Source organism: Vicugna pacos, chromosome 11 (assembly GCF_048564905.1).
Source record: "Vicugna pacos chromosome 11, VicPac4, whole genome shotgun sequence".
NCBI lineage: Eukaryota > Metazoa > Chordata > Mammalia > Artiodactyla > Camelidae > Vicugna > Vicugna pacos.
The window spans coordinates 59136091-59163454 of NC_132997.1; the positions used below are offsets into that span (position 1 = coordinate 59136091).

The 27364-nt window shown below is 39.1% G+C and overlaps 1 protein-coding gene across 10 annotated transcripts in view; it reads left to right on the forward strand.

The window, feature by feature from the left end:
- Nucleotides 1–27364, forward strand: part of ANK3 (ankyrin 3) — a 591977-nt gene that overhangs the window by 168586 nt on the left and 396027 nt on the right. The window contains exon 1 of one of the 10 annotated variants that reach the window (XM_072971468.1): nt 9498–9650. The exons of the other annotated variants lie outside the window; for them this stretch is intronic. Coding sequence (XP_072827569.1) covers nt 9615–9650 — 36 coding nt within the window. The 5' untranslated portion in view covers nt 9498–9614. Of the gene's footprint in view, nt 1–9497; nt 9651–27364 lie in introns of those variants that run through there. 10 annotated transcript variants of the gene reach the window in all.

Genomic DNA, 27364 nt, shown 5'->3' on the forward strand with positions numbered 1-27364 from the left:
TCCTGTGGTGACGCATAATGAAGTTAACCTTAGAAGGAGCTTTTTGAAGGCAGTGATTCAGTCTTTTTCATCCTGTATCTCAGTGCCCAAAATGTGCCTAGAATGTAGTAGGTGTTAAATATACATTAACTGACTTCAAATTAGAAAACCTGGATGAGTCCCCAGGCTTGTTCTTAGCTAATTGTCAAGTCTCTTGTCTAAGAATTCATTTAGAACCATCACAACTGAGAATGACACAGAACATTCCTTCTGGTAAAACAAGATACATTTCTCCAAGATGTTTTGCCATGCGTTTAGTGGAAAATGATGTTTCTCCCTCCTCCAAACCTCTGTAACCTATTTGCACTTACCCTTCCTTTTTACGAATGTTTCAGCCCTGGCTGGACTGTAAGGTCCTGTAAGCAGTGCAGAGACTTTGTGTGAACATGAATTGGATTTCTTCTAGCACGTGCCTGGGGCCTTAAATACATAAGATACTCTGGGAGGTTTTGGGTGAGTGTTTGGATGGACAGCAGAGCTGGTGCCCGAGGCAGTCTGTTAGCCTCTGTGCTGGGGCTTGTCGTTCTTTAATGTCTCACTCAGGACATTGGGTTTGGGCCAAGGGCACCTCTCAGCTCCTTAGATATTGCAACCTTGCTTTTCTTTATCTTCCTTACGCCTGCAGCAAGGTGGGAAGCAAAGGTAAGATTCTCTCACTGAGTTCTCCAGCATCTGCAGTAAGGCTTTTATGATGAAGGAGGAAAAAAACTTAATTTCCCTCCCAGAGGCAGGAGGGAACCCGGGAGAAAGAAGGCTGGGAAGTGAGCCAAGGGTGAGATGGGGAAGCCACTCAGTGCTTCCCAGCACACTGGGGCTGGTTCCTTTTATCCTTTGGATCAGCGACGAATTATCAAAATGCCTACAGGCATTGTAAACCAGATTTGCACATTGGCTTAGATAATTAAATGCTGTTTCCATCAACACAATTTGTATTCAATCCATTGGTCGTCTTCAGGTGAAAACAATCCTCCTGCCATTAAGGTTAATTACTGTGTGCCTTTCTCTAGGAACCTGAAGAGGATGGTTTCAGAAGCAGTGAGACTAGGGATTGGAAAGGAGGGGAAAGTGGTAACCAAATAATGGCTAGTCTCTCGTAGTCTGCTAGGCCAGGCCGCTGTGTGCACTGTATCCCCAACGGGCCCAAACAGAGGCCCCTTTTGGGGTGCACAGTCTCAGGGCTCTCCCTGGAGGTGCAGATCCAGGGCTTCTGTGGGAGGGATGGGAATCTGGAGTTGTAACAAGCGTCCCAGGTGGTTCTAATGATGGGTATGGGGAAACCCTGCCCAGTGCCACTTCCTAGGTATTTAAAGAAGCCGTTTGCAGGGGGTAAGGCTGGAGAGTCCGCGCTCACAGGGAGGGCAGAGCAGCAGCGGTGCAGCCCTGCTGCCTGTCGCACTGAGTGTTCTGTGTTCTGGGAAGTTGCAGCTGGTTGTTTCTTCCCTTTTGACGTTTGCGGACATGCACCATGTTATTTGAAAACAGAAGAAGTGAGTGAATTTTACATAAGTTAATTGATGGCTACACCGGAAACTTCCACCAGTGTGGAATACGTCCTTCAGAGATTTCCATCTTGCCCCAGGCTTTAGATTTAGATTTGGCTCAGGTACCGTCTAGGATGGTGTGGTGCTGAGGTATTTTTTGCTTTTCAAATGAATTAGCCAACATTTATCAAGATTCACTGTGTTCCAGGACTTTGCCAAGCAAACGGACGATGCCACGTAAGCTTCCCGATCTCCCTGGGACGTAATATTGTTCTCATCCTTCTGATGAGATGGGAATGGGAGCACAGAGAGTTGTCCAGGTCACCTGAGGTTACCCCCTAGCCAGCGTGGTGATTCTCTGGTTTCCAAGCCTCACTCGTAACTGGTCCCCCCTGCTGTGTGCTGGCGAAGGAGTCTCCACTGGCTGCTCTGTGTGTACCCCGGGAGTCACCTCAATTGTTCTCCTTTACATAGTGCACTTCTCTCTCGTTTTCTTGTTAAAGATGGTTTTTTATACTGGTTTATATTTTACAACTTGCAAAGCATTTTCAAATGTCAGATTTTATGGAATCTTCACAGCCATCCTGAGAGGCAAGTTTCACAAATGAGAAAACAGCCTTAAAAAGGTAATGACTAGTCCAGAGTTGCAGGTTTTTTTTTTTTTTAATTTTACTTATCTCTTTAAACTTTACGCTTTCTGCATCGATAATAAATCCATACAGCACCAAGCTCATTCGGTACCCAGCGTTCCTGTAAAAGCTAGCTGTGTCTGTATTCCCGACCACCAAGCTTCCTTCCCCAGAGACACCGAGGCTGGAAGCAGCCCTGCTGACGCCAAGCTTGTGGTTTCCCCACTGGTTGTAGCTCCCTTCCAGGTGGTTGTCAGTCACCTTTTGTGTAGGAATTTCTCATGTCCCACCACTGTAGCCACGAGTCCTGAAGCAATTTCCTTTGAGAATAAACTTGGTCTTGATGAGGGACAGTGGTGGTTCTGAAATACCCTGCTGGTTGTGAACCACTGGGATACGTACATACGGCTTCATGTAAATCCCGGGCACTGATATTTTCACAATGATTTATAATTACACCAAAGCTTTTTATTAAAATTAATGACTTAAGCATTTTTTCTGGGCCTTATCACCGTTTTATTATGAGAAGTTACTTCTCTTCGGGTGGGCTCCTTTGTGAGCATGTTTATCTTCTTTCTGGAAAATCAATTCTTGTAAAACTTTCATTTTACTGTGATTCCAAGCCAGACCAGACCAGACCCTACTTAATGTGCACAGGCTAGAACCACCGGGGAGCATTTATAGCCAACGTTTCCTGCAGTCACACTTTATTCCCCAAGTAATAAGAAAGCTGGAAAGTAGCTGTGATGAGTTGATTTAATCATCGCTGTCCTCCTTTGGCCTATGATGTCAGCTGCTTTCTAGAAGCATTCATACCGTGAAGCATTCCAGAACGTGTAGCTTAATACATTATCTGTTTAGGCTCCTGGTCAGAACATTCTGAATGAGTAAATAGTATTGATCTAGTTTTCTTACTTATCATTAAGCCTATTTAGCTTTAAGCTCACCACATTCACACTTAGCTGGTGGCAATAGTCTTTTCTTTTTCCCTTTTTAAAAAATTTAACTGTCTTGTTATTTCAGAGCCTATTTAGAGATCTACTGAGCGTCACTGACCACAGGTGCAGCTCTTCACAATCAGCGTTGACACTTTACATGACTCAGCTGAGAGGAGCCGCCCATTAGCCGCACCTCTCATTTATCGGCTGTGTTGTTACTGAGTTAATTTTGATTCACTCAGATTGACATAGTTATAAACAACTCCTGTTCTCCTCTTAGAGAGGTTTCTAATCGTTGGTTTCAAAGAAGAAAGGACCCTGGAAGGACAGTCACAGTGTAAGGTTGCTAGGCAGTGAGGGAGAGGACGGAGGTCCTCACTTTATTTTGTGTTTTCTCTGTTCGTTTTGGACTTGAAGGAAGAGAAACCCACTCAAGGAGGCTCAAACAGGAAGGAACATATGTCTGGGGCATTAAAGGAATGACTAATGGGGACTCCCACTGCAAGAAGTAGCCTTATTAACTCTGAGGACCAGGAAAACCATCAGGCAGCTATACTCCCTTTTTGTCCGAGTTATATGGTCTCCATCCGTTCATCCTCTTTGTCGTTTTCTGACGGCAGTTTCTCCTTTCCCTTCCACATGGCCCTACATAGCTTCCCATAACAGGCACTTCTGCCTCCAATGGCTGACTGCCTTGGTCTCAGCATTTTAAGTTCAAATTTCAGTTTAAATTGGGCTAGCATTGATTAGGTGTCTATCTGTGTTCCAGCCAACTCTGGGTAGGGTTTGGGACATCCAGTATGAATAGATCTGCCCAGGCCTATCCCTCCAGGAGGGCCTAGGGTGGCGGCAGACATCCTCTGAATTACACAGGAGCAAAGAGGCAAACATCTGCATACCTAGGTTAAGTTTTCTCTTTTAAAGTAGACTGTCCTTGGTCATTTGAATATTTCTGGTCTTTGAACATTTGAACGTGCTACACATAACATGCAATGTTCTCATTCAACATCTTTCTTAATCCTACAAGCATTGCTATAGGCGCATATCCTTACCCTGATTGGGTAGATAAGGAAACAGATTCGGGTGTGTGAGGGGTCTCCCAGGGCAGTGCCACTGGTTCTGGCAGACATGGGATTCAAGTTCCCTGATCATTGTACAGCTTCACAGATCTCTCTAATCCAGACTTTCATTCACGCATGTGCAGTCCGTCAGGCAAATCACTAGATATTGTTCTTTGTTTTTTATCTTAAAAAAATGTTTAAATTGGTCTTGCAGCTAATGGTAGGCAATTTTGAGCACAGAAGTGTTAGAACTGGGGCTGATAATCAACCAGGCGAACCAGGCCCTGTTTAGATGGGCCAGCAGGCCCTTTTGATTATTTAATGCCTGAACCTAACTTGCAGCTTATTCAATTCTGAATTTCATTCCTCACTGGCAGGCTTTTCCCCTTTTGGGAATTTTCATTTTCTGAACCTGCTGATTGATGACACAGACTACTTCTTAAGGCTGTTCTAATTCTGTAATAGCTACTTGTTTCTTACTATTGCCAGAGTTGGTGTCATACATAAGAATGTTAAAAAACAAATGTTTCCCATTTCATGAATGCTATACAATCTTTTAAATATATTATACAGATGGAGTTTCTAATTTTGCACAGTATGTAGAAGGCAAATAGTAAAGTGTATGGGGGAGTGTGTTATCAGTTTGAAGCCATTTGACTATCAAATTTGGACCCATATTTGATTTTCAACCTTTATTTCCTCTCTACTCAACACTAACCCTTATTCCAGCCAAACATCTCTTAGCTTTCAAAGACCCATACCCCTTCAGTTTCACTTCCTTTGAGTTTTACTTCCTCGGGGAAGCCTTACTGGTTCCCTCTGCCAATCTAACAGTGGTCTTTTCTGATCTGAACTTTCATAGGTGATCAAATCAAAACAAATAAGTTAACTACTTACAAAGTAGAACCTTGGTTGGTACTTGCCTTCTTATGTTTAAATATCCCCAACTAATTTTTCATGTCTTCATGAGCAATGGCCATGTCTTACAGTCTTTGTGCCCCAGAGCACCTCACACCTAGATGTGTCTTCATTCATTTATCGAGCAATATTGAATACAATGTGTGGGTCAAGTCTTGTTTTAGATTCTAGAAATACAAAGACAAATGAGCTGCTTGCTCTCTATTATAAACAATTTCATGAGGGAGGCAGACACATAGTTGAGTGAGAAAACACGAGTAGAAGTATGTCCCTCTTGAAACAAATTCAGATTTCTTTGTCAGTTGATTTCATTCCTTACCCCATGAATTGAAACAAAGCTATTGTTTTTAACAAAATTTGTTCATGGTTAGAAAATTTTTAAGTGCAGATTTTCAGTGAAAATTAGTAAGCAAGAATCATTTAAATTATGAAAAACAGTTCTCCTTATTGTTTCTATATATTGAATTGACCTTAGGTGAGTTCCCCATATCTCCCCCCAATACAGCCTACCATGACTGCTATTTCCCAGCTCTTGCTGTGGTACTTAACCCTGCTTGGTTATTAATACATACATATTCCAAATAATAAAGTTTTCTTTTGCTTAATGTCTCTGTTCTACATCAAAACCACAGCCATCAGTAATAGTGTCAAAAAAAAAAAATTCTGTTCCCTCAGTGATTTTTTTCCAGATTGTCAGAAATCTTTCAAAGAATCCTCCTTCTATTAAGAGGCTAAGAATGTCTAAAGCCAGGACATTATTGATAGCATCCTAAGTCAGCAGCAAAATCGTTTTCCTTTACATTGCAATGAATAATCAGTTTTTTGTTGAGATTTTTTTTTTCCCTGTGGAAAGATGATTTTGCTGTTTCCTCAGTGTGAAAATAATCCCTAGTGTATATACCATGACACTTTCCCACTTGGTGGTAACTTTAACATTTAAAACCAGTGGGGATTTTCCACTAATTGGATGGCTATTTCCTTTCAAAATTCTTAGTTTAAAAAGTCCAAGCAATTAGCATTGCTTGATACAGAACTCAAGATGTAAGTGAATGAATGATGTTTTTCAATCACAGCTGATATATAATGACCTTATTCAATTCTATTCTTATGTTGTTGTTTTATTTACATCCCTGTCTCTGGGGAGGTTAAAATGACCTTTTTTTCAATGCAGGATAAGACCAGATTGACGGCTGCATGCTGTACTCTTTTTAAGTGATGGAAAAGGTGAAAGTTTTCTGAATCCAATAAGATTTATGCATCCAGGAAAGGTGATTTCCACAGTGAAGTTAGTTACCCTATACTCTATATGAAGAGCTGCGAATACTTCTAGAATGTAGCTAATTCCAGGATAACTATTTTGACTCAGTGGGCCTTTACCTGAGATTTGTTTGATATTTGAGACTGAAAAGTGTCCTAGAGATTCTGTCGCTATGAGGGATGATTGAATTCCTCTTTAGAAAGAAAATCTGTATACTATTCAGTTTGCAAAATCTGCCATTGACCACTGTCCTGCTAATGGTTGTGTTGGGGGAACTGGTAGATAAAAAGCAGGAGGGTAGTCAGGTCCTGGGGAGACCTGGTTTATCATTTCAATGTACTGCAGAAGTTGAGGTTTGGTCTGTGGATGAATGTGCTTAAAGAAGCTGGAGGCCATGTGCAATTATCTGCAAATGCTTTGAAGATAATATTCTGAGACATGAATTGCTATTTGCATAAAAAAACTCCTGTATTAAAGAATCTCGAAGATGCATTAAGCACTTATTTTATCTCTAGCTGCTAATAGCTTGTATTATGCAATTCTGGAATGGAACGATATTATTAGGTCAAAGCACAAATGTATTAGTGCTAGTCCTCTACCACAACAACCACCTTATCTTGTGGAATTAGCAAAAAGCACAGTGACTTTCGGAGCGGCCTTTCTGTTCTTTAGTCTGACTCCTTTTCTTGTCATATTCCTTTTGTAATTCCCCAATGAGTAACAATTACAGTGACAGTAACAAAATACCTCTCAATGGTCAGCATTCTCTTGCTAACAAATTCTGGGCAGAAGATAGGAGAGACAAAAATTTGGGACAGTCTTGTTTTCTGTTTGAACTAGAATTGGCTTGTAAATGAATATACATGCCTAGTTTCCCTCTGGGGAGTTCAGGTGGTGTCCAGAAGAGTCAACATGGATGAGACAGAACTAAAATAGTAATTTAAGAAAGAAGGTGACCTGGCCTGATAAATGTCCTTTTCTCCCTTCTAAAGAAAAATGCTCCCACTCAGTAGGCACATATCCCACTATATCCTTATAAAGAGGAGATGGTCAGTCATGCAGTCGCATGGAAGCTATTGGTCCAAAGAATGTCTTACAGTCTGGAGACAGGGCTGGAGTCCCAGTGAATAGCTGTGTTGACTTGAACCTCTCATACTGCATTTCTAAGTCTTATCTGTAAAATAGGAATCATATTATCTTAAGATTTTTTACTAAAGTAAATTTAGCTTACATCTAAAAATGCTTACCATTGTACTTGGATGGGCTAGTAATCAATGACTATTCATTGAATCAGATCCTTTCTATGAATGAAATGAGATGTTAGTAGAGGAAAAAACCACACATGTCAGAACATTCACAGGACTGTTTTGCTCTTCAAAGTTCACTCTAGAAAATGTTGTGCACATTGAAGCGATACTTGCCTTGATACACAGATGTCTCTGTACAGCCATACCCATCTACCTATCTATCATCTGTCTACCTACCTGCCTGTTTATCCACGTGAAAACTGTAATGAGCACAAATATTTTATAAGGAGGGATTTGCTTTTTGAAAATCTTACTTGGTACTAGGTGAAAGACTACACCCCCAGGTAATAAGGTTTTTTAGTCAAAAATACTATGTTGCCTAAAAATATGAAACCAAATATATGTATGTATGTGCATGACTGGAACTGTGCTGTACACCAGAAATGGACACACTGTAATTGACTACTTCAATAAAAAGTAAAAACATTTCTAAAAATCTATGATTTAAAAAAATGCTGTTACCAAAAATAGAGACCATTGTCTGTAGAACTCATATGTCTGAATATAGCTCCAAAAAAAGATTGTAATACCAGTTACAGCAAAGCTATTGCAGTGGAGTAAGTACATAGCTTCCATGTAGGGATGCATTTGAAAGGAAGTAAGATGTCATTGACTGTAAAAGGCTCTGTTATGTATGTTTATAATATATAATCTATATACCAGGTTATATGAACAGTCCTTGAAAAAACTTTTGTGAGGCTGGTCTAAGGACAAAAAGATTGGTATTTGCACACTTAGATCCATGGAGGTATTTGGTTTCTATTAAGCACTTCCTGGTAGTAGATGATTTTGAGGGCATGATGGTCTCTATCTTACAGGAAACAGCTGTAAAGCCACATTGTCATTTTGATGTTTTTTTGAAGTGCACAATTATAGACTCTTTCTCTAGCTTTCAGTAACATGTCAAAATGAATCCCATGAGGGAAAGGAACGTGATGTCCTAACTCAGGATTCTGTGAAATCTGAGTTGATGATAATAATAAAAAAATCTAGCTTTGTCACTCCTGGCCATGCGTCTCCAAGCAAGTTTCTTAAATTCTCTGTTCATTTTCTACAAATCCGGAAGTTAAACAATACTAGTTCTTGCCTCAAAGAGTTATTTGAAAAAACAGAATGAGTTTATACACCTAAGATACTTTGGTACTTAGCACGTGAGAAGAACTCATATTAGCTATTATTATGGTTTTAGGTAGATACATACAGAGGTGGTTCATTTACATTTATCTTTGTTGTTGTTAATTATGTCCCTGGTGCATCAGTATTTAGATATTTCCTGTGCTTTGAGACAGGAATATTCATGCTAAAACGTGCACACTGAAGTGTACAGGGGCAAAATTCTTCAGGGTAGTAAACAGGGATGGTGTTTGCTGCTCTATTTATGGTTCTTTTAACTGTCAGTTGCCTGGGTGATCGTTGGCAAAATCCCAGCAGTAACTAGCACCGTTTTATCCTATAAAGAAAGAGCTACAACAGATACAGAAAGCTGACAATCATTAGATACTTCCTAGGGATACACCTCCAAGATAGTTTTCTTGAGTAGGATCTAAGAGATTGCTATCTCCATCCCCTGTTCTGTTGTCATATCTCTCTTAACACACTGTAGAGGAATTATTTATCAGCTCATCATAAGGAAAACAGTGAGTCTGCTTCTGTATCCAGTTATCTTGTACCTGGGAAAGAATTCATGGTTTATTGGTGGGGGGAGGGAGCTTCCATTTCCAAAAGGTGTTATTGAAGGCCATGAGGTTATATTTATCTTTTTCTATATCACATAATCTGCTTTAAGTCAAAGTTAATTAGTAGAGATGTGAGGAGATAATTGCCTTCATGATGAGGGTTTTAAACCTTTTGCTTTTCCTTTTGCAGGTAAGTGAACATGGCACTGGGCATTGCTCATTATGTGTCCCGTCTGGCTCTTACTCATGCTGCCATATGATGGACTAAAAGCAAAGCGATTAAAAAAGATACTGATATGCAGGTACCATGGATTCTATCGAACTGTGTGTTCTAAGAGAGATGGTAAGTGTCGTCTACTTTAACCTTACCCCGTGGTACCTAGCTGGGCAGCCCACTCCCTTTACCGGTCCTCCCAGCAAAAATGGCTTTATTGGTTTAGTAAGCGTCTCTAGTTGGCATGGCTTAAAGATTGAAGAATGGGCTTCACTTTCAGGCCTGCTGGATGTGGTTTTTTGGAGGGTGGTTCTTACTGGAAGTCATTTGGCATTGCTGGTGTTTTACGTGAGTCCGGGTCGCAGTGCATTCTATTTCATGTCTGGCCAGTTGGGAATGAAGCTGAGTATATTGTGATACTACAGTGATGGAGTCACCACGAGGTAGTCTTTGTAGGTCAGAGGAAAGAAACTCTAGGCTGAAAGAGCTTAAAGTCCCACCCAAAGTAAAACACGCTAAATTAGTAACTGCCTAAAGTCTTGAGCATTATTAGATCTCTTGTTTGAAATCACACTTTTAAATGAAAGAAGTGTAATTGGAGTTACCTTTTTAAATATTTGAAGAATGTATTTACCGTACTGTTCAAATATTAGATCTATATTTAGAAGGGAATTTAAAGCATTTTAAGCTAAATAGGAATGTGAATTCCTATTCTGTTCACTATTGAAAGGATGTACTCTGAAAGACTTTGAAAGTATTAAGCAGTTTTTTAATATTATAGGACTGTTATAGCTAAGTCCTTTAAATATTCCCATTGTTGTCAGTTTTCTAGGAGTTAACAGTATAGTGACATTTTTGTTTTTTCTTGAAACCAGTAATTCAGTTTACTAGCTGGCCATTCCTTTTTGTTGAGAAATACTTTTTTCACTCTGGTTACAAATTAGACCCAGAAAAGTTATACTTAAATATCAATCCTTGATGATTTTTTTGATTGTTCTTTTCATTTGTTATTGGAAAATGTACACTGCTTGAAAGTGTTTTTTTCTGATATACGTCAGGTTGACATACTTAGAAAATACCTGGGTTCATTGGTTTGTTAGAGCTTTGTTAGCCCATAGTGAGACCCCGAAATCAGGTGGCCCACCAAAGTGTGGGTCCTTGCCTGCCAGCTGGAAAGAATTCACAGCTGAAACAAAGGGATAGAGTGAAAACTATTCCTTCTCAAGAGGGAAAGGAAGGAAAGTGCTCAAGTGGGGAAAAGAAGCTGTCGGCCAAGTTGTCTGGCAGACACAGCTCTGGCCCGGGTCAGGCCACATGGACTTTTATGGGAGGCTTCTGTCCTCCCTCCAGGTGTGATGGAGCCAATCAGCCCTTGTTTGAGCTTTTCAGTCCTTGTGTGGGCTTTTCCGGTTGTCATGGCAATCGTCAACTGTCTTGGTGCTGGTGGGTGTGTCATTTAGCCTGTTAATAGATTACAATGAGCGTATAACGAGGTGAAAGGTCCACTGGAAGTCAAACCCGACACCATCCTGGACTGAGTTCTAACCAGTTCTCACTTCCTCTCTGCAGCTGCCTCCTGAGACTTAGACGAGAGTAACTGGTTTCTATTTGAGGGAGGGGCAGGGGTATGATCCTCAGGGAACGGCCATGGTAACAAAAAAGTAGCTTTTAATCAGAATGCCTGCAATCTAGTGGACCCAGCACCCCCCTACCCCTGGGCGAAAAACCGCCTCCAAAGATTCTGTTCAGCCATGAAAGTTTTAAAGGGAAATGGAGTAATCTCAGTTAATCACTGCGATAGGTTGTCAGAGTCGTTGCCATCCCCCCGGTGCCGGCAGCCTTGTCCTAATCAGCTGCTTGTGCCTGCTCTTCCACGACTCAGGGAGGCCTGGGAGCCTTCAGCTTTTCTACAAACTGGAGGCAGAGGTTGGGGTCCCCTCAGGGTCCTGCTCTTTATCAGCTTTGTCTAGAATAAAGAAATAGAAATAGTGTCATTATCTTTAGAAATTTTACTCTAGAGAGGCTCAGTGTTGCGCATTCCAAATGTAGACCTATTTCAGTTGTGTATTTTTCCTCAGGATATGTTAAGATGCTGTGTGTTTGAGGATGATTCTTTTAATTGTTAGGCTCTGTGATGCATTAGTCTTTGAGGATGATTACTTTAATAGAAAACAGATTCCCTCTCAAAGCACCAACTTTCGTACTCCTACCACTTTCTAACAGCCAATTTCTAATTGCTGGGTGGATGTATGAATAAATCTCGTTTTATAATGGTGGTCATTTTCCTCAGTGAAATGTTATCTATCATAGCTCACAAATGAGGAGCTATGATTTATAAATGGAATATTACTCTCACTAATTTATTTGAAACATGGCTACTTTCACTTTTAAAGGATAGGAAACATCCTTTAAAAAGGGATATAACTTTCAGAATGTTCAACTTTCAAAACGAGGCCTTGAACACTGGCCATGCCTTTCAGGCCTTTGAAACCTTTAGTTGATCTTCTGGATTCTGAAATCTTGTATGTTTGTAAGTTTTATGACTGGTTTATTTGTCAGAAATAAAAATCTTAGTCAACATTATGATTTGACCCAATAAACATCATGTTACCAGTTCTAATATCACAGATTTCTCTGGGGAACTCCTGGTCACGAGTTTTCTATTATGATTAGAAGCAGTTCTGTCTGCATCACTGAACTACTGAAATCCAGAGCCTTGGATCTCGGGGAAATCGGTTTCTTTAGACTCCTCTGAGAACCTTAAAGATCACTTACAAGCTTGGTAAATTGTGTTTTATGTTTGGAGTATATAGTTTATACCTTATCATCTTGTTAAGTCCTGTAAGATGCCCCAGCCATATCTTTCTCTTTAACAGAAGTTCACAAATAGCCCAAGTTGTTAATTTTGGGGTCGGTGTTGGGGGCGGCTTTCTAGAGCCACTTTGTAATTTCCTTGGGTGATGTTTTTTTTATTTGCGTGTGTGTCATTGCACAGTCCTTTAAATAGTGCCGATGGCAACCAGGCTGCCTTCGTTGTAAAAGCTGAATCATTTTGATGGCTTTTTAGGAGGACAGTGCCTTCCTGTATTAAAACAATGTCACTGGATGGGGAAGGAAATAGTTGGATTTGCGTGTTTTTCTATGTCAGGGAGCATTCTCATCAGTTTTATTGTTTACATTTGAAAACATGAAGTAATCACCCAGTCTCTTGTCTGCTCTGCTGTGCTCTTCCTAAGAAACGGATCTGGGGGGTTTCCTGTGAATATGAATGGTTAGTTAATTGCATGAGGAAACTTGATGCACTTGGCTGAAGAAGCGGGGTGTTTTTGAGGGCTGCCTGGACAAGTTTGAACCTACCTCAAACACTGATGACAGTGAAATATACCTTCACTGTGTAAGCCATGGTAGGTTACTTGATCTGTTTTGGATTATAATTTTTTTTGTCGTTGGAAAATATCAAGTTGAATTTCTATAAAATCAAGAGTTTTTTTCCCCTAAAACTTCTAACTCATTTCAGTTTACCAACATAGATACTGATTTTTGCCCCGTCCCCCGAAACTGGAAGATTGTGAATTAGTTGGAGTGTCCTGATCTTTTTTCCCCACGCCAACTGTACCACTATCCCCTCTGACGGATTTTGCATCATAAGTAACTGTACATAACACATGTCAAATAGCTATCAGTAAGTTCGGAAATGTCAATAAATCTGAGGCTTAACTCCTAATACTGACAAGGAACAACTTTTAATTGTATTTTTCTTGTAATTTTCCAAGAAGGATGGCTAATGCTTAATTTGAGCAATAATTAACCCTCATAAGTTAAATATTAAAGACAGACTAATGGAAAAGCTTAGTGGCAGAACAAGAAATGAATGTTGAACAAACTTTGATATAAATTTTTTTAGTCTGCAGGTAAAACGTCAGCTCTTTCAAAAACGTAATTTGCTATGGCTACTTATAATTTTCAAAGATTAGGCATGTTTCAATTCATGTTGATTTGAAACACTGTATAATAGTTTTTGTACATTTAGAATTCTAGACTCTGAAACTTAAAAAAATATTATACACAAGAGAAAATTACCTAAAATCCTATCATCCCGTTTTCAACAATTACCAACATTTTGCCATAATTACTGTCCTTTCTTTGCACGGGGGATGCTAAGGTGTTTTAAAACAAATTTTAGACATGTCATTCACTCTTAATTTACTTTGTGCTTGTCAAAAAAGGGGAACGTTTTCTTACCTAACTACAATAATATTATAACACATAGAAATTCCATACCCTTCTTAACCTCTAATACTTAGTCTGTGTTCAGACTTCCCATAAGGGCTCAGAAGTGACTTACTACAGATAGTTTGAATCAGGGTCCAAACCAGTTTCTACTAGTTGAATTTGGTTATATCATTCAGGGCTTTTAAAATTTAGTACAATTTCTACTTCTCTCTTAACTTTACCTGTGGTCAGTGAATTGATGAAACGTGGTCAGCTGTCCTATAGAAAAGTTTACTTAGTGATTTTTCTGATTTCATCTTAGTGACTTCTTTTAATTTGTTCTTCCATCCCCCATACTTGGATAAACTAGAAGTTGGATCTAAAGGATTGAAAATATTAAAAATGAAAATAATCAACAAGAATATTTCATAGATGAGACTTTGACAGAACTTCTCAGTATCCCAACCACACTGACTTAATAACTAACCTTATTTCATTCCATTCTTCAAATGGACTTCTTACTGCCATATTCAAAAGTAGTTTCTTTCCAGAAAAAAATAATCCTTCTGCCCATTAAGTCTTTGTTGTAATTAAACACTTAAGAGTGAGTAGTCAACCTCAATTAATTGATGTATGAAATACCAGAAGCAGAGTGGACCCTTTAATCTGTTTGGCCATGCATAAAGAAAACTGCGTTCTCCATGTCTGTCATAAACAATAAAGGACCAGCCAGATTGCACCTGCTGCCGTCACACTGCCCGGTTAGCAGTTACCCACATGCTGTAGACAGGTTTTAGTGACACAGACCTGCCATTTGGATCTTCGTTGTCCATCAAGGTTTACTTCCATCACTATTATTAAAATCTAATGTTTTTTGGTTTTGGATAAACATCTACTACATATTATGTGGGAATAAAATAGATCATAAGGATACACGAAGATAAAGGTTTGGTTTGCTTACAGACCTTGCTAGATCGCTTTTGCTCCCCTTATTTAAATAATTAATTCGCCATCTCATTTACTTTCACTCAGTGTAAAATTCTGTTAGGATCATTCTTTAGGGGCTTTATGGAAATGTATATCAGAGTGGAATTAGAGTGGAATTAATGTATCACGTTATCTGGGAAAGATAACATAAAACTTGCTGTCCTTCAACAAAGATGGTGGTCCTAGGGGCACCATGTGAAGAATGTTTTGATCTTGGGTGGACGTCTCTTCTGGGGAATATTGTGTGGGGCTTTGGACACTTGGGGGCAGGTTGTGAAGACTTAGTCCATTGCAGGAGTGGGGGAACTTCGAAAGGAGAATGTGAGATCTGATGGGCTTATTGACTGGTTTCTCGTAAGCTGAATGACATTGCTGATGCCTGTCCCACACTCCATGGCATGTGGAAGGGAGAATAGATTAGGAGTAAGGAGACAGAGTTCCAGTCCTCGACTGCAGGCAGTACAGCTTGCTGGTCTACAGCGCAAGTTCCAGATTCACACTGGGTGAACTGAAATTGCTGCTCTTGCACATGTGACTGTAGAAAATGTACTTGACGTGATGAAAAGCCTCAGTTTCCTGATCTGTAGAATGGTGATAATAATAGGTCTTGGCCTTACAGAGTTGTTAATGAGGATTTAGTGAGACAATCCACATAAGTGCTTAGGCATTTCTGGTACTTTGGAAATGATCAATAAATGTCATCACTGCTACTTTATTATTGATGGTAACTAATGGTTGTTCCCTTCATTAAGAACCTCATAGCAAATCCTGGCAGAGAAATCTAAATTGAACTCTTAGTTTCTAGGTTTCTCTGGCTAATGATGGTTATTTCATTTCAAAAAAATTGTTCTTTGTACACCAAAGTCCTCTAATGATAAAACTAAATTTTAAACGTTTGAAGACCAGTGCATCAACAGAATCACAGTCAACCTGTTTGCTGATAGTTGACTTACAGCAGTAAAAATGGGTGTAAATTTTCAAATACATAGTCATAAAAGAAGGCTGCATACTTAAGCATGGCATGTGTAATTTTTTTTCTAAGAAGTCTATCTGATGAACCATTAAAGTTGTAGTTAACTAGAGAGCTTTGAAATACTCTGCCAAATGTTTTCTGTAGATCTTTTATTTACTCTTAATGACAGTCACATAGTTTGTGCCGTTATTGTCCCATTTCTTAGATGAGGAAACTGAGTCCCACAGTCTCACAGCTAGAGCATGGGAGATCCAGGGTAGGTCTCAGGTCTCTCTGACTCTGGAGCCTGACATTACTTTCTGTACGTACTCCTTTTTGGAACCCGCTGTCATTCAAGGGGCTTCTTAAAGGCTTCTGTTTGCTAATGTAATATATGTTATCACCCAGGAAGTGTGCATCTTGTGGTCTGAGAGGGTCAATTATGAATGTGACCACCTGAACCATCACTATAGTTCTGGGACCTTGGTTGCTGTCAGCTCAGCCTTGAGGCTTCAGATAACTTTGCCACTTTGGCTAAGACTTTTCTAGCTAGTCAAAAATTCTAGATTAAATATGTTCTATTAGTTGAATTTAGGATATTCTGTAGTCATTTAGGAGAACATTTGAAATGTGTCATTTTTGAAGGGACAACTTTTCATTACTTAAATGCTGCTCCTTATATGAAGAAGTACATTCTCCTTTGGCAGCACTGTGGTTTGTAATATGGAAAGAAAATGCGCGCCCCCTGAGAAAGTGAGTTCCCTGAAATGTAGTTTGCAGATTAGATTGGGCATTCAACTCTGAAATCTTAACTCTGCCCTTCCCACCCACCTCCTGTCTGCTCTCTGTCCCCATCCTGCCCACTGCCTTCCTCCTCGGCTTATGTTAAAATCAAAAGCTTGGAGAAATGCATTGATTTGAGCTCGAAGAAAATTGTCTCACTGGTAAAAGATACCCTTAAATGTAGAAGTCTTTGTTTTTTTGTAGTGTCCTTTTTTTTGACTTTTTAATGATCCAGTTCATGATTACATAGGTAAGTTGAGACTTAAAAGTCCTGGAAGGCAGAATAGTTACGGTTTATTTGCCTCTCTCAAGGTAGATAGTATTTTCAAATCGTAATATTTATTTAATAAAGGGGTAAAATTACCACTGTTGTCTAATTGGGAAGTGCAGATTATGTACTTGTGTGACAGAGATTTTAAGGCGAGAACTTAAGTCCTTCAAGGAGAGGCGTTAAACCCTCTAGTGCAATGATTCTCCAGCTTGGGCGCTGTAGGGATCACCTGAGGAATCCCCAGAGGTGCTCATTATAAAATATGGATTCCTAGGTCTTACCAGTGGTAATTCTGACTGAGTGGGTGCGGGGCAGGGCTCAGGAATCTATTTGAAACATTATTCCACTTGTTTCTGTGCTGGTAATGCTCTTACCACACGTTAAGAATCACTGCTCTAGGGTTCTTTGTTGTCTCACAACCTTACTCTGTTTTCAGTGTTATTTCAGAGTACCTGCACTTACCATTAGGGTAGAGCCTGAAAGATGTCGAGCAGTTCAGTAGCTTGTGGACCCTTCCCACTATCTCCCTCTGTGCTCCACAACCCCTCGCCTCACTTCCTGTGTGTGTGTGTGTGTAGGGTATCTGGTGTATCTGTGTTTCAGATACTTTCCCATTTCCTTCTACAAATTGACACTCCTGTTTCTTCATCATGTGCTGTCTCCAGCAAAAGCCAAAAGACTGATTGGAGGCAGAGCATGCATGATTGACTGGTGCTCAGCGTGGTATCCCTTCCCAAAGTGCACTTTACAAAACCCAGATGAATAACACTTAAGGTGAAAATTCAGTTAAGTAGATTTAGGGAATAACCTTGTGGGCAGAAATGATTGGAATGAAGGATCATTCCTGCAGTCACACAACATCTAGGGAAGCAAGATCAACCTTATCTGTAATGCTTTATTAGTAGCAAGTAAAGCAAAGCCAGATTGTAGCTTTTTTCTTTTTTTTTTCCTGGTCAATAAAGTAGGCAGCAGTATATACAAATATCAAATCATGATGTTGTACACCTGAAACTAACACAATGTTGCATGTCAGTTACACCTCAAAAAAGTAACAGATGAAGCAGCAACTCAGGTAAGTTAGTCAAGCTACCTGGCTTCTGATAAGTGCCAATAATTGTCTGTTTTATAATGGATAGCATTTAGTTAACATAGAGGTTTCTGAAAGATGGTTCTGAATTTTTTAACATAATTCAGTGGGTGTGTAGGTGGAAAGGACTGGGAGCAGTCTGGCAGAAACAAGACTGTCCTTATGTTTATCAGTGAAGCTAAGCCATGGGTGCATGGCACTTAATTATACAGCTCTCTCTATGTTGCCTGTTTGAGATTTTTTATAAGACAGTAAATTAAAATCCACTTAAAGCATTTCACCAAACTTGGCCCAGCTCTCCTGTCACTCTCTTGTAACTGGTCCCTCAGAGAAGTAGCATTCTGATGCTCTCAGGGCCTAGCTCCTCTGTAGGCCAACCTTGCACCCTGCAGAGCTGAGCTCGGGAGGAGAAGATGTACCAGACTTAAAGGAGCACTTTGTTTTAAGTACCCTTTCTTGGGATGATGTTTTCCTTCCATGTCTCTCACATTAATCTGGACAGGAAAGGTCAAACCAAATTGATGTTTGGATGTTTGTCTGATTCCTTGATAAAGAGATTTCATAACATCTCATGAATTGTGTATAATTTTCAAAAGACTTTCCTTTTTTTGACTATTCATGAAAATGTATATTGTATATATAACTAGCCCTATAAATCACACACTTTATAGAAGACTGATAATTACTAGCAGGTGCTCAAATGGAACGGAATAAATTTCTTGTTGCATGGCATATTATAAATAGGATGCCTGTGAATTTTAGAAATGGTTTGTATGGCTTTGTACATGACCTTTTGGAGAGAGACTATATATTTTTGTCAAGTAACCAGGATACTAATTAATTTTTGTGAACATATCTAGGCTGCTAGGTTCCGTGAGGGCAGGATCTTGTCTTCATCTGTCCTTTCTCCCCTGAAACACCTGGCAGACAATGTCACAGGGTCCTTGACTATAACAAATAAGTGAATGGTGGTTACAAAAAACTGTCACTTTACCATATTGTGATTAAGAATGTGCCATGATGTGCCTGAACTGTTTTAATCAATCATTTGATATGACAAGTATGTATTCACTGAAATCAATCATTTTCGTTGGGTTAGTGTGAAGTACTTCTTATATCATTATCCTTAACATGGTTATAGTGATCTTATTACAAATGTATTTTATTGGCCACATTGAATTTGGTATTTTAATGGCATACAATGATAACTAGTTCTTGGCATGGCAGACTGCCTGGCAAAATCAGTCAAATCACTTAAAGATGATGGAATGGGATGAAAGATTGAGTAAAGGAGTTAATGTACACCAGAAATTAACACATCATTGTAAATCGACTATACTTCAATACAAAAGTTAATGAATGCATTGCAAAATCTATTATTGTAAAAATTAAATGTAAAAACAAGCTAACTTCAAGTTTCATTCCACCAGGTTCTTAACAGTAAGATACCCGAATTCAACATATTTGAAGGGCTACACATTACAAAGAGTGTTTTGCAAATGGGAGTTTGTTTTCTTAGGAAAATCACTCGGACCTCAAAAGTCTGAACCATTCTAATCCCACATGGAAAGTGAAATAGGTCCTATAGTTCAAGGAGAAAGGTCTAGGGGTAGAGACATGGAAATGTGAGACTTGGGAGAAGAGAGATGAGAGGCAACGTGGAGGTCGGGATTGTGGGTGGATTGTCAGGAATCTGACAGTGATAACAGATGCTCCCACAAGGGGAAGGTGCAGCTGCAGACGAAACCTCTAAAATCTTTCCTCTTACTGAGAGACGCTGAAAGTTCTATTGTCTGAGATCGAGGAGTGAAATTTTATTGATCTATAGCAACTGTTTTTGTCTTGCACATTTCACTGTGCTTTGCATGGTTTATCTTAATTCCTGCTTTATGACTGAGGACAGTGCTTTTCCAACTTTTGATGTGAATCAGAATCACCTAGGTAGGTAAAGCTGTGACAGGGGCCCTGAGCATCTGATTTAAAATACATGGCCGCAGTGCTAATCAGCTGGAACTTTAGTCGGTAAATATTACTCCACAAAATTCCAAGCAAAGGAGCCTTTTTTTGTTCTTTATAAGATCGTCGAGAGCCATGTATATGTATACCAAAATGAAATAAGAACAAAGTTTAATAGATCCATCATTGCATGCACTGAGTTCCCCTGTAGGATTTTGCTTTATACCTTTCTGTGCTTGCTTATCACCAGTTAGATGTACAAATTCTGTGCACACATGGCCGGAGACTTCAGTTTGTATGTCATCTATTGTTGGCTTTTGGGATTTTTGAATGTAATTGAGTAACTACCAGGGCAACCACAGTCTCTCCGAGTATGCTATGGAGAGGATTGATACCAGGTGCATGTTTATTATAAATCACTAGGGCCATTTCTTTTTCAAAGCCTGTTTTGTATTCAAAAAGTAAAACAAATTCTTGCTGAAATAAGTCCTTTCTTGGGAGATTTGAACACTAGTCAGTCTATCTAAATCTTGGTGTATTTATAAAGAGGCAACGAGGTGGTAAAAATGGGTGAGAAATAAGAGACCTAGGTCCTATTCTCCCATCTGATTCTAAACCACTTCCCAGCACAGCAGTTCAGCTTGACCACACCTTGTGCTTTTCTCCTTTGTATGTTAGGATGATCTATTTTTATTTTTGTCTCAAAAGCTTGTGCCAGGAATACCGAGTGGAAGTGCAACATATTTCTTAGAAGGAAGGTTCTTTTGCCTTTAAAGTGACTAAAGTTGAATAAATGAGCCATAATAATAAAAAGGAAAGCCAATATCTATATGGAAGTTTTCCTCCTTAAAGTCATTTTGGAGAAAAGTGAGCAGACTGACTTTCCCCAGAGATAGAATACTATGCAATTTTCTAATGATGAAGAAATAATCATTATAAAGAAACAGGAGGCAGAATACAATTAATTTTGCCGTGATTGTTTGAACGATGGTTTGTTTTGAACTCATCTTCAGTTGTTGGGTAGCAACCAGATTGCTCACAGAATAAGAAAGCGTTTCACTCATGCTTCTGCCATTATAAATATAATGGAGTCTGCTGAGAGTATGTCGGTATAATGCACGGAGAGGTGGCAGGAAATGTTAATGTCCCAGTTCTCATTGGACTGGTAAACACTACTTGATGTTTAGTTACTCAGGGCATCTCTTGGGCTCAGTAGATGACTGGAGACTACAGCAAGAAAGTTCCATGTTGAATCTTGGTGGCGTCACTACTGGTCTCTCTCCAAATACTAAATCATTCATCAGGAGAAGCAAAGACTCATTTTTGTTTGCTTGCATTCATTCATTCATTCGTTCAGTATTGATCTCCTTAATGTGACAGTCACTATGCCCACCCTGGTCATATAAATCAGGAGCAGGCAGTTGTGCTATTCTTGAAATCCAGGGGCAGGGAGAGTGAAGGGCCAAGAAAAGAAAGAAAAATGAAACATGCACACACCAGGGATCTGTCCTTAATTCAGATTACATCAGCTATAAGAACACCTATTAAATGCCTTTTGGAATAGGGATTTGCAAAGACAAGTTAATTATTAAAGACAAGCCTCTTGGGTCTTCTAAAGAATTCATAACTAACGGTTGCCTCTCAGCTTGAGGCTTGATGACTTTTAACTCTTTGCCCCCTTCATGTTATAATTATATAATTGCACATTTGTTTTTTCTTCTCCTTTTACCCTTCATGTTGGAATTTGCTGTAAGACTGTAGAAATTTCCTCTCTAAGTATTAGAAATTACCTACTGTGCTTTCACAGTACTTCATAAAAAGGCAGTTGTCATGTCATCGTTGGGTCTTGAATCAGACCGTTGGCCCTTGGCTTTTTGCTGGAGCCCCGCGCACACAATGAGCAATTGAGCACTGCGCTAAAACTGAGACTACCTGTCCGAAGTCGTGGGCTTTGCATTATTTCAGTGAGAATTTCAGCATGAGGTCAAATGGTGAGAACTCTTAGAGGCTTGTTTCTCAAACTGTAACGTGTCTACCAAGCATTTAAGGATTGTCATCGTGCAGATTCTGACTCAGTAGATCTGTGTGGAGCCCACAAATCTGCTTTTCAACTCCCAGGTGATGCCAGTGGTGCTGGTCCAGGGACCGCACTTTGAATAGTGAGGTTCTGCTACCTTGAAATGAGTCATAACCTCAGGAGTTTTAGTATCGTTTTATGTGATACTGACCTTGAAGTGTTAATATTGGTTTATGCAGCTTTGGTGGAACTACCTAAGGTTGCCGTATCTGTCTACACAAGACTGTTGTAACTTGCTGTTGATGTGAACATTCTGCTACTTTATGGATATTTCTTACAGGAGATAGTAGTCTCTCTCTTATGAGAGAATGAGGCTTTACATGTTTCTTTCTGCTGTTTGCTGTTAATCTGATCCTTTGATAGAGAAGGCATTGTTAATTTCTCAGTTCCTTTTAAAGATAGTTATCCAGGTTTGTAAATGCCTTTGCTGACCCCTGTAGAATTCCTCTTGCTCTGTGGTGATGTTTTAGAGTGATAAAGTCACAGATTGTGTTAGGCTACAGCTATATTTATCTGTATCCAGTATTTGTACCAACAATTCTGTAATATCGTGTCTAATAACTTTAAGTAATAATACTTTTATGTCATGATTTGATGTTTTTAAGTATCAAGATTCCTTCCTTTTAAAATGTGTATTAAATGTAATGGAGATCATCTCTCATAGTAACTAATTAGAAAGCAAAACTGATCAGTTTTTTAAAAGAAAGCCTAATATTAAACCCTTGACCTTACTGGAACAATTTTCATTCATCTTACAAATAAGTGTTACTTGCAAAAGATGTGCCAGACATTAGGTTAGACTTTGGAGAGAGAATAGGTAAACATTTAGTATGTTTAATATTGTTAATCATGCATTTATTTAATACAATGATCAAGAGAGAGAGTGGGTTGAGGTATATAGAAATACATATCAATATAAATTTTACATATACATACACATGAGTCATGGATCAGGTAGTGTATCTCTTATGCCTTCCATATGGACATTTTTTTTTCTTCTTTGTTTTGATAATAGCTCTACCTATTTCCAGTCTAATGATTTCCTTCCATCTCCAGCATGGATATCTTTTATCAGTCAGGGTGTTTTCTGAAACCCTGACTCAATCTGGCTCACACATTAAAGACAGTTATTTTCTCAAATAGCTGTCAGTCTAGAAGTAGGACAGGCTTCAGATCTGGTTGATAGATTAGTTCAGCAATTTCATTAAAGGTCAGGTTCTTTCCTCTCCTAAAAGAAGGAAAATTTCCTCAGACGTCTCCCACCATACTTCTCTTTGACCTAAATTGGACCCATGTCTTTCCTAACAGGGGAAATTAAATAAATGATCATGATTGACATGTTCCGGTGATTTTACGGTAAGGTACATTGGATGTTAGACAATCAAAGTAGCCGCTATCCTCTTTCTCTGCCAACTTTGAAATGTTAAATATAACGTTATATTTAATATGTTAATATAACCCCTAGGATTGTGTTGGAACATCTCTTCCATTCTCACTGCACACCCTCTGGTAATTTTATCTACTCCCATGGCTTAACTACCACCTTGATGTGGTAGTTCCACATCAGTATAGTCAATCCAAAAATATGTTTAGAATTTCATATCCATACATTTAATTTCTTCCTGGAAAACTCAACTTGGAACTGCCAGCAAAGTCTTAAATTCAAGATAATCCAAAATTGAGCTTACTATCTCTACCTTAAAGTCCTAACTCTACTTCCAACTTGGCAAGTTATTTAAACTAAAACCCCAGGCATCATCTTGGCTCATTCAACCAGTCAGTAACCAAATTCTGTTAATTCTTCGCCCTCTTTTCTGGGTCTATTCTCCCCCCACCTCCATATTTCTACTGCTTCATTTTGGGCTGTTGCTACTTCTGGTATGAGTGTTGTCTTCAGCGATCTCCCATTTTCACTCACGCCGCTCCACCTTGCAATTTCTTTTTCACATCTACTAAGTCAACTTCGTAAAGTTAAGTCTGGTCGTGATATTTCCTGTTTACAGTAAGCAGCTTGCCTTTGTCGCATGGAATTCCTTGCTGTGACGTATCAGCATCTTCCATACCATCACCTCATCTCGTGCCCTGTATTTTTTGTACACTGTTTGTAATCAAAATTTGCATTTCAGATGGATTTTCTTATTTTCTCTGAACATGAGTGGAGTGCTGTTCCTGGTAGTACCTGTGCTCATGCTGATTTATTTGCTTGCTGTTCATGTCTCAGCTCAGTGTTCTCTTTTAAAGGTCTCACAACTCTTCTATTTCCTTCACATCCCGAGAGAGCTGAGGAGGAGGATGTGGTGGTGGCGGTGGTGGTGGTGACTAATACACATTGTATCTCAGGCTTACTGTGTGAGAAGCCCTGTTCTAAGTGCTTGGTGCATAGTAAGCCACACAAAAACTATGAAGTAGACGCTAGTGTGTCTTTGTCTTGTAGATGAGGAAACTCAGGTACAGAGAGATGACGCAGCCGCCCTGTGGACTCAGAGGCAATAAGCACTGATGCTGGGACTTGATCTTAGACTCTTGGATTGTGCTCGTAGGCGTGATACCTCACAGTCTGTCAGTCATTTGCTCAGTCGTTCCTTGGGCATCATTGTACCTTGGATATATTTTTATTCTTGTGCTTAAGATACCTCACTGCTCTATCTTTCCTGTCTTATTTCTCCAGCTATACCAAAAATTCCTTGAAGGTTGAGCCAATTCTTAGTCATCTATAGTTCTAAACACAGTAGGCACAAAGTGCTGGTGGAGTAAGAAAGAAATGGAAAGAATGTTTGGTGTAGTATTTGTGGATTAAGAAATAGGTCATAGATTCCTCTCAAACAATTTAAAGTGTTACTCAGCTTTGCATTCATAGTGGCAGGTTTTTGTTTTTTGGTTTTTGATTTTTTTGATTGAGTAGTCTCATGTTTTTAGGAAAGAGGTCTCCTTGCATTTTGCAGAATCTGAAACTTAAGAACAGATGATTTATTCAGGATACATAACCCAGGTTCCCTCACCATATATTCTTTCTGAGAAGTAGGAAGCCGCGGCAATAGCTCCTGGTGAGGGTAAAGGAGAAGGTGCTGGAGATTTGAAGAAGTGTAGAACAGTGGCTGTCAAACTTGATCAGAAGCAAGCTGCATGTGGAAACAAATTTGCTGGGCCTGCCTCGGAGTTTCTGGTTCAGTAGGACTGAGAAAGACCCTGAGAATTTGCCAGCAAGTTTGTAGACAATGTTGATTTGGGCAAGACTCTGAGAACCACTAGTGTAGAGCTCGCATTTTTATTATTGAGACAGTCATGCTTTGAATAATAAGGCAATTGATCTGTGGTGCTAGAACTGTGACAAGTACCCCAGGCTACTGCCTCCAGCCCAGGATGACCCCATATGCTCTCTCTGAATTCAGTAAGGGAGGGCAGTGGAAAGCTATGGGGTGGAGGTGATGGACGAGTTGGGTACTAGTAGGGAAAGTTTGGAGGAAGAAGAAGCTGGGGTTACTAGAGCAAATCTCACGAAGGTCACCCTGGTGTATGGTGCTTTGTGGCTGGATGAGTAAATGTGGAGAACAAAGTGGTATCTACCCTGTTGAGTGCATATCAGCATAGCTGCAGATTATAGTTTCGGATTGTAGGAAGGCTTTGTCTTGTTTTCCACTATAAAGAAGGCTTGCTCTTAGTACATTAATGGAGGTATGATTACATTTTCTAAAAAGTTGGTACTTCACTTCATTTGCAAGCGCATGCTTTCCTTCAGACCTAGTGCATATATTATATTTCACATATATTATAAATAAGATGTGAATATGGTGGCAAAATACTATCCATGAAATTAACATTTAAAGACTTTTAAATTACATAGATATGTTCCACTGAAAAGCAATGGTGGAATGTGACTTGAACTATAATATACCAATTAATATGCCTGTTTATTCACAGAAGAAGGTAGTAGGAAATGCAGTAAATACTAGCTGTAGCTGTTCTTTGAGTTGTGTGACCACAGATGACTTTGATTTTCTGTTTTTTCAAGCTTCTAAAAAGAGTAAGTTATCTTCATAAGAAAGTCATTTAAAAAGCAAAGTCTATTAAGCTAACATAATGTATAACATAATAACTAGTAACATACAAACTAATTTTTTTAGTGCACTGGTCTTGAGTCCAGGGTACTTAGGATGTATCAGTGAACAAGAAAAATGGCCCGTCCTTTCAGAATTTCTATTTTGGGACATGAGTGATTAAACTTACTACATCTTAGTAGTAAGTTACATCTATTGGATATTTCAAAAACTGCAAGTTTTTATTTCCAAGTCCTATTATTCACATTTACCTTGTTGTCCTCCTTTGGATTCAAAATTTTCTGACATTATGGACTCTGGCCATTGTAGCAATTGTCATTTATAGTGCAATAATTTTGCCTAGAATAAGTTAATAAATTCATTTTATCAGTATAAAATATAGTATATGATGTGCATTTTCAGTTAGAGTTTACTCGTGGATATGGGCAAAAATTGCCAAGAATGTAAATTGAATTATATCGCATAGGATCAACTCTTTGATTTAAACACCTTAAAATCTTCCATCATATGATAGGTTTGTTTAATACATAAATAAGTAAAGGCTTTTATAAGAATTCTTTCTTTCTAAATATTTGGTTTAAAAATACATTTTTCAGCAATAAAAAAGGTTGAGGAACATGCTACATGCTACAAGGTGGATGAGCCTTGAAAACTAAGGCTGAGCAAAAGAAGCCAGGGATGAAAGGCCAACGTATTACTCCATTTACATGTGATATACAGAAGAGGGACATCTAGAGATAAGTAGATTCATGGTTACCTAGGGCTGGGGGCAGAAGGGGAATATAAGGGGTACTTACTGGTGGGGGTGGGGTTTCTTTGGTGGGTAATAAAATGTTCGAAAATTGTGGTGATGGTTGCACAACTCTGACTATATTTAAACCATTGCATTTTTCATTTTAAATGGATGATTTGTATGATATGAGTTATACTTCAATAAAACTGTGCAATTGTTTCTTACACATTTTTCAGCCTTTTAAGAGCTCTTCCTCTACACGATGGTGCATCTAAATCTTTGTTGGGTGATTGATGGGCCCCATGCAGGCATCACTGAAGTGTCCTTTCTTGCTCACCTTCCCCCTTCTCTTCTTCGGCATGTGTACGCTTGTCTGAGCATTTATACTGAGTGAAAGAAAAATTGGCCTAAGGGAGTTTTTTTAAACAGAATTACTTTTGAGAAGCATTTTAATTAGCTGATAGGCCAAGAAAATCCAGATGGTATCTAGCTCATCGAGTTAAATATGTGAAAACTTGTACCCAGTTTTTTACCCTCTCCCACACCTTTGTTCCCATACTTTACGTGTAGTGGAAAAAGCACCCAAGACCTAAATTTTATTCCTAGGTATAATTTTTCTCATCTTACAAGGAAATTTTGATTGGATGCCCAGGGTTTTCAAAGGGTAACCCATGAACCAACAGCATCAGAATTATCTGAGTAATTTATTAAAAATGTAGCCCCAAGTCCA